The sequence below is a fragment of the Phodopus roborovskii genome, unplaced genomic scaffold, assembly GCF_943737965.1.
Source record: "Phodopus roborovskii unplaced genomic scaffold, PHOROB, whole genome shotgun sequence".
In the NCBI taxonomy this organism is placed as follows: domain Eukaryota; kingdom Metazoa; phylum Chordata; class Mammalia; order Rodentia; family Cricetidae; genus Phodopus; species Phodopus roborovskii.
The window spans coordinates 16,845,375-16,859,745 of NW_026126448.1; the positions used below are offsets into that span (position 1 = coordinate 16,845,375).

General features: G+C 46.3%; 1 protein-coding gene across 4 annotated transcripts in view; it reads left to right on the forward strand.

Moving 5' to 3' along the window:
- Phc2 (polyhomeotic homolog 2) overlaps nucleotides 1-14,082 on the forward strand; it is a 106,997-nt gene extending 92,915 nt beyond the window's left edge. For all 4 annotated transcript variants that reach the window (XM_051188848.1, XM_051188849.1, XM_051188851.1 and 1 more), the window contains 5 exons: nucleotides 779-908; nucleotides 1,468-1,582; nucleotides 2,981-3,122; nucleotides 3,911-4,187; nucleotides 12,651-14,082. In XM_051188848.1, the coding sequence (XP_051044805.1) occupies nucleotides 779-908; nucleotides 1,468-1,582; nucleotides 2,981-3,122; nucleotides 3,911-4,187; nucleotides 12,651-12,805 (819 nt within the window). In that variant the 3' untranslated portion in view covers nucleotides 12,806-14,082. The remainder of the gene's footprint in view (nucleotides 1-778; nucleotides 909-1,467; nucleotides 1,583-2,980; nucleotides 3,123-3,910; nucleotides 4,188-12,650) is intronic.
- The last annotated feature ends 289 nt before the right edge of the window (nucleotides 14,083-14,371 follow it).

The following is a 14,371-nucleotide window of genomic DNA, read 5'->3' on the forward strand; positions in this document are numbered from 1 at the left end:
TTTCTGCAGTGGGTGAACTGTCAACAGGCAAGTGCATTTGTGCCCTCTCCTTCTGGAGGTTGGCCATAGCCAGTGGCAGATCTCTCAGGGGCGGCTCACCTTATAAGGACCTAGCTCTGTTCCATGCCTCCCACTCCACCCTGGTCTAGTCCTCCTCCTGCCTCTGGAGAAACCCTGAGCCTGTGAAATGAAGGCAGATAGAATAGCAGCTCACATCATTCTAGAGCCACATACCATGTGCTCTGGCCACCAGGTTCCCCAAACAAAACAAGGGCCCAGAGAAGTAAAGCCAGCCTTGGTGCTGCCAGCCTTGGTGTCTGCGGTCAGTTGTGCCCTCCTCTCCCCTGTGGCTGTCTGTCCCTCTGGCTCCACTGTGGTCAGATAGAGAGCAGTACAAAATCAAAACAGAGATGCTGGGTCTTGTAAATATACTCTCACACTTAGCCCTACCCCTCCTGGTACTCTCTGAACATACAACCTGGCACCTGATCAGTGAGCGGTGAGAGAAATATGGTATCTGTTCTTGAACACACCTGACAGAATAAAATACCCCTGTCTTCTAGAGCTGTCTTAGTACTGTGATGCCCACTGTTTCTGGCTTTGGGAACCAGACAGCAGAACAATGCCCCTTGAGTGGGGCACCCTTGGATGATGGCATGCGGGAGGCTTGAGGAGGGCTGATATCTGCCTGGCTACTTTGTACCTGTAATTGTAATAAGGCTATATAGCAAGGAGTCTAGGATCTAATCCTTATGCCTTCCTGTCACCTGTCCTCTAGGTGGGACGCTCGTCCCTGCTGGTGGGGAATCTCAAAAAGAAGTATGCACAGGGGTTCTTGCCTGAGAAGCTTCCCCAGCAGGATCATACCACCACCACTGACTCAGAGATGGAGGAGCCCTACCTGCAAGGTATGTACATGACCATGGGGCTCGGGGCTTCTGGTATAGGCAGAAGGGCTTCCCTTTTCTCAGTGTCTGTGGGGAGCCCTGAGCAGGGACCAGAAGAGCCTCCATCCCCTGGCTCTCCAGCAGCCATGTGGTTTCAGAATTTCACTTCCTATAGGGGCCATTGCCAGGTTCTAGAAATGAGAGTAAGTGTAGCAACCAGGCAGGTGTGCCCTCTTTTGCTACCTCAAGAGCCTGAATTTGAGGTGGGAAGGTCTAAGGCACAGCCATGGCCAGACAAGGACTGCATTTAGTTTATGTGAGCCTTCTGCTTCTTTCCTGGTCATGGAGAAGGATGTAGATTCTGCCCACCTCTGCTGTGCCCCAGCCTGCAGTTTGCAAGAGGCATCACCAGACACTCCTGAGGAACTCTCCAGTGGGAGGCCTAGCCCATGCAAAAGGAGTGGCAAAGTGTCATTTTCTAAATGGATGCCACTGGGTGTCATAGCCACAGAGATATGGAAGAGGCAGGATAGGAGCCTGTCACAATCTCCCCACACTCAGCCATTTCCATACTTTACAGAATCCAAAGAGGAGGGTACCCCCCTCAAACTCAAGTGTGAGCTCTGTGGACGAGTGGACTTTGCCTACAAGTTCAAGCGTTCCAAGCGCTTCTGTTCCATGGCTTGTGCAAAGAGGTGAGTGACCTGCCCTACTGCCCTGCATAGCCCCTTTCCTGTCCCCAGGACTGTACCTAGTGTCCTCATTCTAGTAATCATCTACCTTGGATGCTGTAGGTGAGGCTCATCCATCCACCAAGCTCCTTGGCCTGTCTAGTTAAGACACTATCCCAAGCACACCAGGTGAGTGCATTAGGCCTAAGAAACCAGAAGAACCTCCCCTCTCTTGAGTATGTGAGAGGAAGCATCACTCACTGTACAAGCACACAAAGCAGCCCATTAGCTGGGCCCCCAGGGCAGCTGCCATGTTCTTAGGGTAAAGCTGTCCACAGAAATAAAACTTAGCTTCTGTCCAGCCTGAGAATTGATGACGATACAAAGCATTATCATTTATTGAGAAGCTACTTCAAAATGGCATGGTCCTGCGAATCTGTAATCCCAACACTTGAAAGACTGCAGCAGGCAGGATTGACTCAAGAATAAGGTCAGCCTCCAGTGTGCAGTAGGATAGTGTACAGTAGGTATACAGTAGGACAACCTGAGGAGACCTTGTCTCAACTTAAATAAAAGCAGACAGACCGACAGACAGAAATTGACACACAGAGAGAAACTTGGTGCCAGGGGCCCTGCTAGTCAGTTGTCTGTTTTCAGAACGTCTCTGCTAGGCAACTGTTATTATTGTCACCATTGTATTTACTGTCATTCCCTTTATGTGGGTTGGAAAATGAAGGCATAAAGGAGTAGTCGTGCCTCAAGTGACACAGCCGATGTGTCATGGGGGATTTAGGATCTAACGTGCCCTGTGTTCTTTGTAGGAACACTTTAACTTTGACAGCCCAGAACTCAAAAGAACTCTCTAGGTTCCAGGTAGACGTGTTGTGTGTGATGCCCTAGAGTTCCTGTCCTCAGCCATGCTACCCAGCGGTGCTGAAGGAGCCAGGGCTCCTTAGTCAAGCTTTGCCAACCCACACTCCAGCAGGACAGTGGGCAGAGTAGTTTCCTAGCACCATAGTGTGTGGCAGCTGTACTCTGAGTAGTTGAATTAAACATGTCACCAGCATTCCCTCTTGTCATCATGAAACCGGTTTAGAAGGCAACTGGTATCATACCCTGCCTCCCAGGAAGGGCTCAGAGCTCAAGTGCCTGCCCAGAGCCTCAATGTCCTGGAGTCAGTTTGTACTATAGGCAGACTCAGAGAGTCTCAGTCATCAGCAGTGTCCTGAAGTCAGTTTGTACTATAGGCAGACTCAGAAAGTCTCAGTCATCCGCAATGCCCTGGAGTCAGTTTGTACTATAGGCAGACTCAGAATCTCCGTCATCAGCAGTGTCCTGGAATCAGTTTGTACTATAGGCAGACTCAGGTTGGCTGGCTGTGTGCCCAGGGCTCCACTCTGACTTGCTTGCTTCTCTCTGCAGGTATAATGTGGGATGCACCAAACGAGTGGGACTTTTTCACTCAGACCGGAGCAAGCTGCAGAAGGCAGGGACCACAACCCACAACCGCCGACGGGCCAGCAAAGCTAGTCTGCCCACACTTACCAAGGACACCAAGAAGCAGGTAAGAGGTCACAGAGCTTACTAGAGCATCACTTGGCATGCTGTCCGCTTCTAGCATGCTGCTCTCACCTCCTACAGGTCTCACATCCAGCCTTTCCTGGGTCCCCTAGTAGGGCCTTCCCTTATAGTTTTAGCTTAGAATGACCCCACACACACACACACATTCTTGATTTCTTGGATCTCACCCTGCTGGCCCTGGAAAGACAAGGTATTAGGTTACCTCCATGTTAGGGTGGCTGGGAGAGATGGCAGCCTCCACAGTTTCCCCTACTGCCTTTATGCCCCCTTGAAAACTGGAGCACTGAGTTTGTGAAGGTCCCCATCAAGTAAATATTCATTTACTAAATATTATTCCCAACAGTTCCGTGCCAGGGATTCTGTTGGGCACTAAAGATCCGAGGACATGGAACTCACAGCCTAGCATGGCAATCTCCATTTTTAAGTCTGTGGTGGTGGCAGTGGTGATGGTGACTTTTATCTTGCACCCTGTAAAGAATCAGCTAAAAGCTGCAGTCCAGAATGTACATATGCAGTCCCTTTCGGTAGTCCAGTGACATGAAACACCCCATATAGGACAAATGTAAGGGCAGATTGTTGTCATGTAGAACAGCACTTGGGGCAATCCTGGGGACTGACTGTCTGGAGCTAAAGAGCAGGAGCACAGAGACTGTGACTCCAGGAATAGTGAACCAAGCAGAAGAGGGAGCAGCGCCTGCCTCCACCCCTTCTTGTTGTGGGAGTGGTCAGTTCCCCAGTCCTGAAGTACAGTGTTTCTCTCTCTGTTCTCAGCCCTCAGGCACTGTACCCCTCTCAGTTACTGCTGCCTTGCAGCTGACACACAGTCAGGAAGACTCCAGCCGGTGCTCAGATAACTCAAGCTATGAGGAACCCTTGTCACCTATCTCAGCCAGCTCATCCACCTCCCGACGGCGACAAGGCCAGAGGGATTTGGAGCTCCCTGACATGCACATGCGGGACTTGGTGGGCATGGGACACCACTTCCTACCAAGTGAGCCCACAAAGTGGAACGTAGAAGATGTCTATGAATTCATCCGCTCTCTGCCAGGTAAGTTCCTTGGAAACTTTTCACCTGCTGGAATAGCGTGAGTGAGAGGGAGTGAGGACCTTACCTTCCTCCAGGACACAGCAGGCCCCAAGGGGCAGAGGTAGGAAGACACTGCTCCTGCCTGTGAAAGCTTATGTTCTAGCATAGCAGTCTCTATGGAATACTTCCTGGCTACCATTAGAAATAGCTGCAGTCTAGGAAGTGGTCTCTGAAGTACATAGCATGGAATTAGCTCTGTCTCTTCCTGGGCAAGGTAGGAGGAAATCAGGAGAGAGTGTAGTATCAGGAAAACATAAAAATAAACAGCACAGGGCTCGAGAGATGGCTCAGTGGTTAAAAGCACTATTTGCTCTTCCAGAGGTCCTGAGTTCAATTCCCAGCAACCACATGGTGGCTCACAACAATCTGTAATGAGATCTGGTGCCCTCTTCTGGTGTGCAAGTATACATGCAGGCAGAACACTATGTACATAATAATCTTAAATTAAAATAAAAAAAAAAATAAACAGCTGAAATAGGCTTTTGCAGATTGAGAGACTATCCATGATTGAGTAAGAGCAGCTTGAGTAAAAGCAAAGACAAAAAGGTGTGGTGTAAGGCTGGTCAGTGGGGGTGCACGCCTCTAATCCCAGCACTTGGGAGGCAGAAGCAGACGGAGCTGTATGGATTTGAGGCCAGCCTGGTCTACAGAGCTAGTTCCAGGATAGCCAGGGCTGTTACACAGAGAAATCCTGTCTTGGACCCACTGTCCCCCCAAAAACGTATGGTATAGTGTTAGGAGTAAGGTTTTCCCCACTGGTCTGGTCCCACCGCCATGCCAGCCCCAAATAACACTCTGTATTAGATATAATTCTGTTGGCCAGTTGTTTCTTATCGGCTAGCTCTGTCTTAATTATTAACCCATTTCTATTAATCTAAGTATTTCCACGTGGTCTCATCTTACCGGAGAATGGGCCCGGACCTCTGTTCTCCAGTCTCTACATGGTGACTCCTCTCTACTACTTCCTCTTTCCTCGTCTCCTAATCCCACCTATCTTGCTTTCCTATTGGCCAACAATGCTTTATTCATTAACCAGTATGAGAAACATATTTACAGAATGACATCTCCCATCAGTATAGTGGACACTGTGTATAGTCCTTGGTGCAGAGGGCAAGTGAATATGAAGTTGTCATAAGACTTCTACTTGGAAAGGCAAATTTTCTAGTATTCCAGATTCTTCCAGGGGAACCCTGAAATATTTTCCCTTACTGCCAGCCTCACGAATTTACTGCCAGGTTAGCAGTGATGGTGGCCACAAGCCTGTTACAGGGTGGAGTGCAATAAGAAATAAGAACAAAGAATTGGAGATCAGACAGAACCGGGTCCAGTTGTAGCACTTTCATTTAACCTAGCGTTTTTGTTATCTGTCCTGTACCCTCAAGTTTGTCATAGCACCATTACTGTTGTTATAGACTTAGGAAGCCTTTGCAGCCCTATCTCGGGGTCCCTTATGAGGATGCAGCTTTGTGTCAGCAAAGGCCAAGGCCACCTTCAGGCTTCTCTGGGGTAATGGGATCCTCACTCCTGTGGTTTGCAGGAAGGGGCTAGCTGTTGGCAGGAGGCCTCTATGTGGGCCTCTTATGGCAAGCATGACAGCAGGTTCCCCCACAGCTAGTAAATCTAGAGAGAAATCAGAAGAAACCATCTTGGACCTAGCCTGGGAAATCACACTCTGCCATTCCCTACAGTATCTCAATGGTCACACAGATAAGCTCTGTCTTTGGGGGGAACTCACAGGCTGGCTTAGTCAGGGTTTCTAGTGCTGTGTTGAAACACCATGACCAAAAGGCAAAGTTGGGAAGAAATGGATTTATTTGGCTTATACTTCCATATCACTGATCATCATTGGAGGAATTCAGAATAGGAATTCAAACTGGGCAGGAACCTGGAGGCAGGAGCTGATGCAGAGGCCATGGAGAAGTGGTGCTTACTAGCTTATTCCCCATGGACTGCTCAGCCTGCTTTCTTATAGAACCCAGTGCCACCAGTCCAAGGATGGATGGCCTCATCCACAATGGACTAGGCCCTCCCCCATTAGTCACTAATTAAGAAAATGCCATACAGGCCTATGTAAGCAAGGTTCCTCTGTATCTCAGCAGACACTCCCAAATAACCACACAGAACCTTCTTATAAATGCTCAGGCTTGTTACTAGCTAACTCCTACAACTTGAATTAACCCATTTATATTGATCTAAATTCTGCCACATGGCGTTACCTCTCTTTCATCTTGCACCTCCTGTTTCTTCTCATTTCCTATCATTCCTACATCATATCCCCCTTTATTCCTTTAGAGATAGATTTAATACAAGTATAGACTGTGTACTGTACACAAGTTAGTCAATGATGATATTTTATGTTTAAGCAGTTAAAATATATGTGTTTTGTACTTTATTTGTAGATTTCTTTAGGTTCATAGTCAAGATTTTTCAGGGAGTCTTCCTCAATCAAACCTGATCCATATCAGTGTGTGTTATGAGTAGGTTTTGCCCTGCCAGTCTGGTCCCACTACCATGCCAGCCCCAAATAACACACAGAGATCCTGTATTAGATATAAATACTGTTGGCCAGATTCTTGCCATGTGGTCTTATCTTACTGGAGAGAGGGGCTGGCGTTCTTCTCTCCTCCATCTTGAAACTCCTCCCTACTACTTCCTCTCTTCTTGTCTCCTAGTCCTTCCTATCTTGCTTTCCTATTGGCCAACAGTGCTTTATTCATTAACCGATAAGAGAAACATATTTACAGAATGACATCTCCCATCATCTCCTCTTTTCTGTTTAAAATAAAAAGAAGGGTTTAAACCTTAACATAGCAAGATATATCACACAACAGTTATCAAATAAGAACCACAGTCAACAATGTTTAGTCCATTAACATTTAGCAAGATTTAAAGAAAATATTTCATCATCTATCCTATCTTTGTGAGTCTAAAGCCCTATATATAATTTATCTTTAATCCTAACTAAGGAAAACTATAACCATAACTGTCTTCAACTCCTTCAAAGACTACAGAAGGTTAATATATACATTCTAGAAATGACAGACTTCTCGCTATACCTGGTCAGGCACCTGAAGTTCTTCAGTAATGTTCCATCTTCAGCCCATAGGCCATAGTGTGTCTGGCAGACTCCTCAGCAAAGCAGGAAACTTTAAACTGTCCACCTGTACTGGCAGTTTGTCAGTCACTTTTCTCTGTGTCCTGCAGAATGTCTGGCAGACTCTTCCATGATGCAAGAACCCTGTAGTAATGTCCATCTTGTATCAGCAGCAGTCACTTCCCTGTGGGTCCTGCATGTCCAGTTTATACAGCATAAAGTCAAACAGTCTAGACAAGAGCAGTATCTTGTCAAAATGGCTAGTCTTGCCATACTGAAAGCAAACTCTATAATGTGTTTCTTTAATGTCCATCCTTCTTTCTGATGCAAGTGGTGTTGCCAGGAGCAGTTATGTCTCACTGTCAAGAAAAACCCTAAACAATTTTAAGTGCCATATTCTGTAAATCTTTGAAAGGGTTGAAGAATGCCTATCCATCTCAAATACATCTCTATATATCTAGAAATCTTAACTAACTTAACTGTAAGTTTTGACTATCATAGGTAACTATCTATAATCTGTACTAAATTATACATTACATTTCTGAACTATATAAACACAATACCTAAACAAGAGGAGAAATATACTAAATCACAAAATTGATTTGTATTTATTTGTATCAATTAATGAAAATCCATTCCAAAACAAAGTATTCATATCTATACCATAATCCCCTTTTTACCTTTAAAAAGATTGGTTGTGGTCACTAACCATTTATAACCAACCCCATATAAATGAAAACAAACATTTATAAACAATATTTGGGAATTTGGGCATTGTTCTTTCCAAACTGCTTCCTGCTGGTAGGGAGCGCTGTCATGGGGATCCTAAGAAGATGCAGAAATCCTGGCTGTAGTGGTCTGCAAGGCTGCATTGTCCCATGGACATTGCTTCAGGGGTCTTGCTTGATCAAACCACATTAGTCTAGAAGGAATCAACAGCTTTTCATTTTCTGTGGAAACAAAACTGGAAATCCTTTTCCCCAGTAACTTATCCTTAGACTTAAATTTTGAAGTCGAAGCATTTTTAAAATATATAAATTAAATTAATCCAGCAGTATTTCTTTTAATAGTTGTTATTTCCTCAGCAATTTAAAGACAACAGAATAGCGTATAGTATCCAAAGTTTCTCTGTGCTTTCCATCTTAACGTGGCTTTTTAATTATTCCTTCTACTTCTATTCTTTCATTTTTTTTGAGACAGGGTTTCTCTGTGTAACTTTTATCTGTCCTGGAATTAACTCTGTATACCAGGTTTACTTTGAAATCACAGAGATCTGCTTGCCTCTGTCTCCCGAGTGCTGGAATTAAAGGCATGTGCCACCAAACTCAGCTCCTCTCTGTCTTTTAAAAACCATTTTATTCTTTTTCACTCCCAAGCCTACATATATTTTAAAACACACTGTAAACCTTTAGCGGTTTTCTTAATCTGAATGTCTTTACTGTAAACTTTATCTTTTTCTGTCCACCAGTCTTTATCTGGTAAGCAACGACATTGCTAAAATGAAAGCCATAGCTGTATTAGCTGCGGTCTATCAAAGATGGTAGTGGGTACTTTTATCGCTAATACTGAGAGCTGTGCTTACTGCCTTGGTCTACGCTGCCATCCAGCAGCATGTTGCTGGCTTGGAGATGTGGTCACTGCCATTGCCAGCTCTCATTCACACCAATGAATTGTTAGCAGGGCTTCTTAAAAGCCTTGCGGTTTTTTTTTTTTTTTTTTTTGCCGCTTATGCGGAGTCAGGAAACCTCCCTTTAAAAAGCCGAGCAAATTTCTGCTTGTCTCTAGCAAAACAAAGTTCAACTGAGAAAAATGCTGCTACCAAGAAGTCTTGCTTGTCTTTGTTCTTTTGTTTCTAAAACCATTTCTTAAGCTTTTCTTAAATTTTAAGTGGAAGTTCTTCAGCCCCATGTTGGACACCAAATGTGGAATGAGCCCACAGCCTCTCATTTCCTGTAGAAAAAAAAAATCGTAACTGTTCTCCCAAAGCAACGTACCTCTTGACTTCCAAGTTAAGATATTTTAAAAATACAGGTTGGTTTAATCCAGCAGTTTCCATAATCCAGTGTTTTCTTAGCAGTTATCACTCATTCATTAGCAGTTAAAAATTTAAAGACAACACAATAATATCCTGGATCCAGACTGTGTGTTTCCCATCTTTACGTGGCTTTTCTCTTTTGCATTTCTTTATATTCCCCTTTTAAGAATTTTACTTATTTTTTTAAAACTATACATTCTTTCTGACTACCTATACCCTTTTTCTTTTCTCTCCCAAGCCTTTGTACATTTTAAACATTGAAACCCATTTAGAGGCTTTCTCCATCTGAATCTGTCTTTACTGGGCATCTGACTTGTTTTTGATCACATGAGACAAATCTTAAGCTGCTGTATTAGTCATCAACATTGGCAGCTGCCCCCCCCCACTTCATGACCCTCCACCCCTACCTTGGCTCCCTGAGTTCACACTGCCACCAAATAGTGTGCCACCTGGCTGCACATAAGCCCCATTTAAGTGTTCAGTAGCAGGGCCTCTTAAAAAGAGTCATGCTTGTGTTTGCCAATAGCAAACAGAGCCTAACTGAGAAAATGGAGCTGTTTAGAATACCTTTATTTTAGTTTTCTCAGGTTTTGGGTGCCATTTATAAGCAGTTTCTTGGCAGTCGCTCCCAAATAAGTCGCTCCCACATAGAACCATCTTATTAATTATAAATGCTTGGCCAATAGCTTAGGCTTGTTACTAGCTAACTCTTATAACTTAAATTCACCCATTTATATTGATCTAAATTCTACCACATGGTGTTACCTCTCTTTCATTTTGCACCTCCTATCTCCTGTCTGAGTCTGGCTGGCAACTCCTCTCTTTTCCCTTCTTCTTCCCAATGTCCGTAGTCTGGTTCACCCACCTAACCTCATCCTTTCTAGCTTTGGGTCATTTATAATTAATATTGAGTCTCTGAGTGGTTATTTAGGGAAGCGGCTGGTGGAACAGAGCTGATCATGGTCCTGACCAAAAAGGAAAAAAAAAAAAAAAAAAAAAAAAAAAAAAAACCTCTGCTTGCAAATAGCATCCTCTGCCCTTCTTCCCAGTGTCCTTAGTCTGGTTATCCCCACCTAACCTTATCCTGCCCAGCTATTGGCCAGTCAGCTTCTTTATTAAACCAGTCACAACAGCACATATCATAGGGAGTAAAGAAATATTCCACAGGCTTGCCTACAGCCTGATCTTCTGGAGGCATTTTCTTGAATCAAGTCTGGGCATGGAGAGCTCTGGCCCTGATGTGCAGGTGTGGTTCCCTAGTCTAGAGATCAGAGAACTAAGACAGGTTGTCTCCTGTCCACCACACCCCAGTATCTGAAAGACAACAGGGAAGAAAAGAAACACACAGGCAGCTCTGGCCCACACCAGCCCTGGTTAGCCCTGGTTGCTATTTCCTTTTGAGGATTAAAGCCTGGAGGACTCTTACCCACCCTTGCTTGTCCCACCCTCATAGTCACCCACTGCTGAGAAAGGCAGCCTGAGGGTTCAACACAACTTCAATTACAGTGCTTACTGTAATTGCTGCTTTTTATTTTCTAATACCTCTGAGCTTTTCAGTCTCATCAAGCAGGATTTCTGACAATATAATTTTCTTGAGATCTTTATAGTCTCTGAGTTCCAAATCCTCTTTCCGATAAGCCTTTCTGTGATGTTGAGCTTATTCTGGAGCCCTCAAGGTTCTTGGGAGCCCTGCAACTGATCAGAAACCATGGCGAGCCCTTCTCCAGGGTATCATGTCAAGTCTTTAGGAGCCTGGATTTTGTTTTTTTGTTTTTTTTTTTTTTGAGGGGTGTGTTTTGATTTGATGGTGTGTGTGTGTGTGTGTGTGTGTGTGTGTGTGTGTGTGTGTGTGTGTGTGTGTGTGTTTGAGACAGGGTTTCTCTGTGTAACCCTGGCATTCCTGAGAACTCACTCTGTAGACCAGCTGGCCTCAAACTCAGAGATCTGCCTGCCTCTGCCTCCTGAGTTCTGGGGGTTACATGTGTGCACCCCATGCTGGAAACTGTTTTCTGTTGACCATCTGAAAGGCTTCCTAAATGGGTAGATACAGGCCAGGGTACATAGAATGCTGTCTTTCTTTCCCTTCCCTTCCTTCTAACAGGAAGCCAGGCAGTGCCCTCAGCCTTCTGCCTGAAGATGTCTTTAGGTCACTCAGCTTACTTGGAACTTTACACTTCACATGCCCAGCTCAGTGCTGCTAAACTTGCTGCTTCCTAGCAGGATACAGTTGAATCCCAGACCTTCCAGCCTTCTGTAGCAGTTCCCTCTTTCATCAGGGTCCTGGGCTATGGGACTCTGCTAGGATCCCAGATAACCTTAGGCAGTCACTGCTACTCTCCACCTCTTCTGGTGGTGCTGCTGGCCCGGGTACAAGACCATCCCTACATGTTCAAAGTTTTTTAATGTCTCACCTCTCAATAAGGAACCAAAATCTGTGTTATCGATAATATTGCTATGAGACAAATCACTCTAAAACTTAGCCTTAAACAGTAATGGCCCATTCATTTTCTCAAAGTTCTGGGGTCAGGCATTTGCAGTGGCTCAGCTGTGGCCTCAGTTAAGGTCATATAAAGTCTCACTGAGGAAGTCAACCAGAGCAGCAGCATCCATGATGGAGGCTGCCATCCACATCCAAGGGGCTCAGTCACATGACTATAGGCCTCTACTGCTATCCACCAGCACCTCTCCTGAGGGAGCTGATGGAGTGTTCTGATGTGGTGGTCAGTTTGCTCCAAAATAAGTTTCCTGCTAGGGTAAGAGAAAGGCTGTTGTGGTTTCTGTGAGGCCTCAGTAGCCACATGCTTACCCTGTGTACCAACCCAGCACTTAGAACAGTAAGTAGTGGAGGGAAAGGCCCAAGGAGGGCCACATCCTCACTTTCTGGTTCAGTCATTTAGTCTCTCAGGCTGCAAGACAAGAACAGTAGTACTGCTCTGGTGATATCGTGCTTGTACAAATAAAGCCTGTCTGAAGGTAAGAGAATAGAGCTTGCCACCAGCTAACCATTAGAGGTCTGGAGGTGTACAGACAGGAAGTGAGCTATCTGGGCTAACTCAGTCGGTAGAGCATGAGACTCTTAATCTCAGGGTTGTAGGTTCAAGCCCCACGTTGGGCACCATTTGTAGACGGAGTTTCTGTTCTATCCGATCCTGTAGCTATTTGGACTCATGTAAACACACAGAGACTATATTAATTACAATTGTTTGACCAGTGTACTGCCCTCACGGTAGCATGTGAGGCTTTCCTGAGCTAGTGCTTGTCTCTAACTGTTGTTGTTGCCTGTGGTCTTCCTCAGGTTGCCAGGAGATCGCAGAGGAGTTTCGTGCCCAGGAGATTGATGGGCAGGCCCTGTTGCTGCTTAAGGAGGACCACCTGATGAGTGCCATGAACATCAAGCTGGGGCCTGCCCTGAAGATCTATGCACGCATCAGCATGCTCAAGGACTCCTAGAGTCTCTGCTGCCCGCTGCCCAATCGGGCAGCCAGGGTTCCAGCCCCAGGTGGGCGCCGCCTCCTGATGGAGCAGAGCCACACAGACATTCCTGAGGAGCCCAGGATGGGGCCAGTTGGAGGAAAGGGGCTCTTCCTAGGGGTGCAGCTGTGAGGAGGTCTCTGTGCTTCTTCAGTGGCTCTCAGGGCCATTTCTGTGGGAGGGTAGAGAGGTAGGTGGCACAGAAGATGGGGCTTTGCGCTTGTAAATACTGTCAGCACTGGCTTCCTCCAAAGTCCCAATGTTCTACCCCCCTAATCCTTTTCTGTCCCCCATTTTCCAGGGGGTTTATGGTCAGGGCTCCCCAACTTGCGTTGGGATACTTCCAAGGGCAGCCAGCAGGCCTGGACAGAGGTCTTGAAAGCCCTTGCCTTCTCTCTCCTTCCCCCTCCTTTCTCCAGGCCTGGCTAACCTTCCATTGTCAGCTTCTCCCCCTTCAGCCTGTTTCCACAGCATCCGGGGTTCTACCCGTACCCTTTCAGGTGGAGAGACAGAAGCTGGGCCCAGTTTGGCCATGCCTGCTGGCACAGACGCCTTAACGCCGTGTGTATGACTGTGTGACTGGGAGCCTGGACTGACAGGCCGTGAGCTGCCCTCTGGCATTTCCAGGTGTTTTGTAGCAAACAGCCACTTAGTGCTTTGTCCTGGCCTCCACTCAGCCTGAGGCTGGGGAATAGGAAGAAAGGGCAGACCCCGACCCCGAGAGTTGGAGATTAGCGGTTCCCTCCAGATGGCAGGAGGTTTGTGGGAAGGTCTCCTCACACCGGTGGAACTGCCAGTGATCCTGCTGGCTGGCAAACAGCATAAGGAAGCTCCAGGGGCCCAAAGCCCAAGCTGCCCATGCCTTCCCTGCCTGCCCATCCTTACACACACACACACACACACACACACACACACACACACACACACACACACACACACACCCCACCCCCCCACCCCCGTCGTGGGAGGAACTGTGTGACTGAAGGGTGGCTGCAGGCACTGTGGAAGCAGCCCTTGGCCTTCCACTCCCACACTTGCTTGTAAAACTTGTATAGCAGTAACAGCTACCTAAGGAAGGGCAGGCCGCCTCCGACTTGCCCTGTCCTTACCAACTCTGGGAAGTCAGACTCTTCCCAGGAGGGGTGGGCATTTTCTCAGCTTATTCTGCCCCTTTCCCCACACCCCAGGCAGGGTTGGAAATGAAGGACTTTTTTAACCTTTTGTTTTGTTTTTAAAAAATAAATCTGTAAAATCTGTCTCATGTGTGGCTTTTTCCTAGGGATGCCTGTGTGCCTGGATTTTGTTCATGAGTGAGGAAAAGAATAGGATTTGAGTTGAGGAAGGATGATTGCCTTAACTGGGCAACATATGCATTTCACCTGGCTAGGACTGGGTCATTTCATTGCCCTCACCCCAGATCAACACCCGTCAATGTGAAAATGCAGGGCCCTTGAGCTCTGAGCCTCCCTACCTGCTTTTCCCATCAAGGCCACGTGGGAAGCCAACATTATCAGTAACACTTGAGCCAGAGCCTAGACTTACACC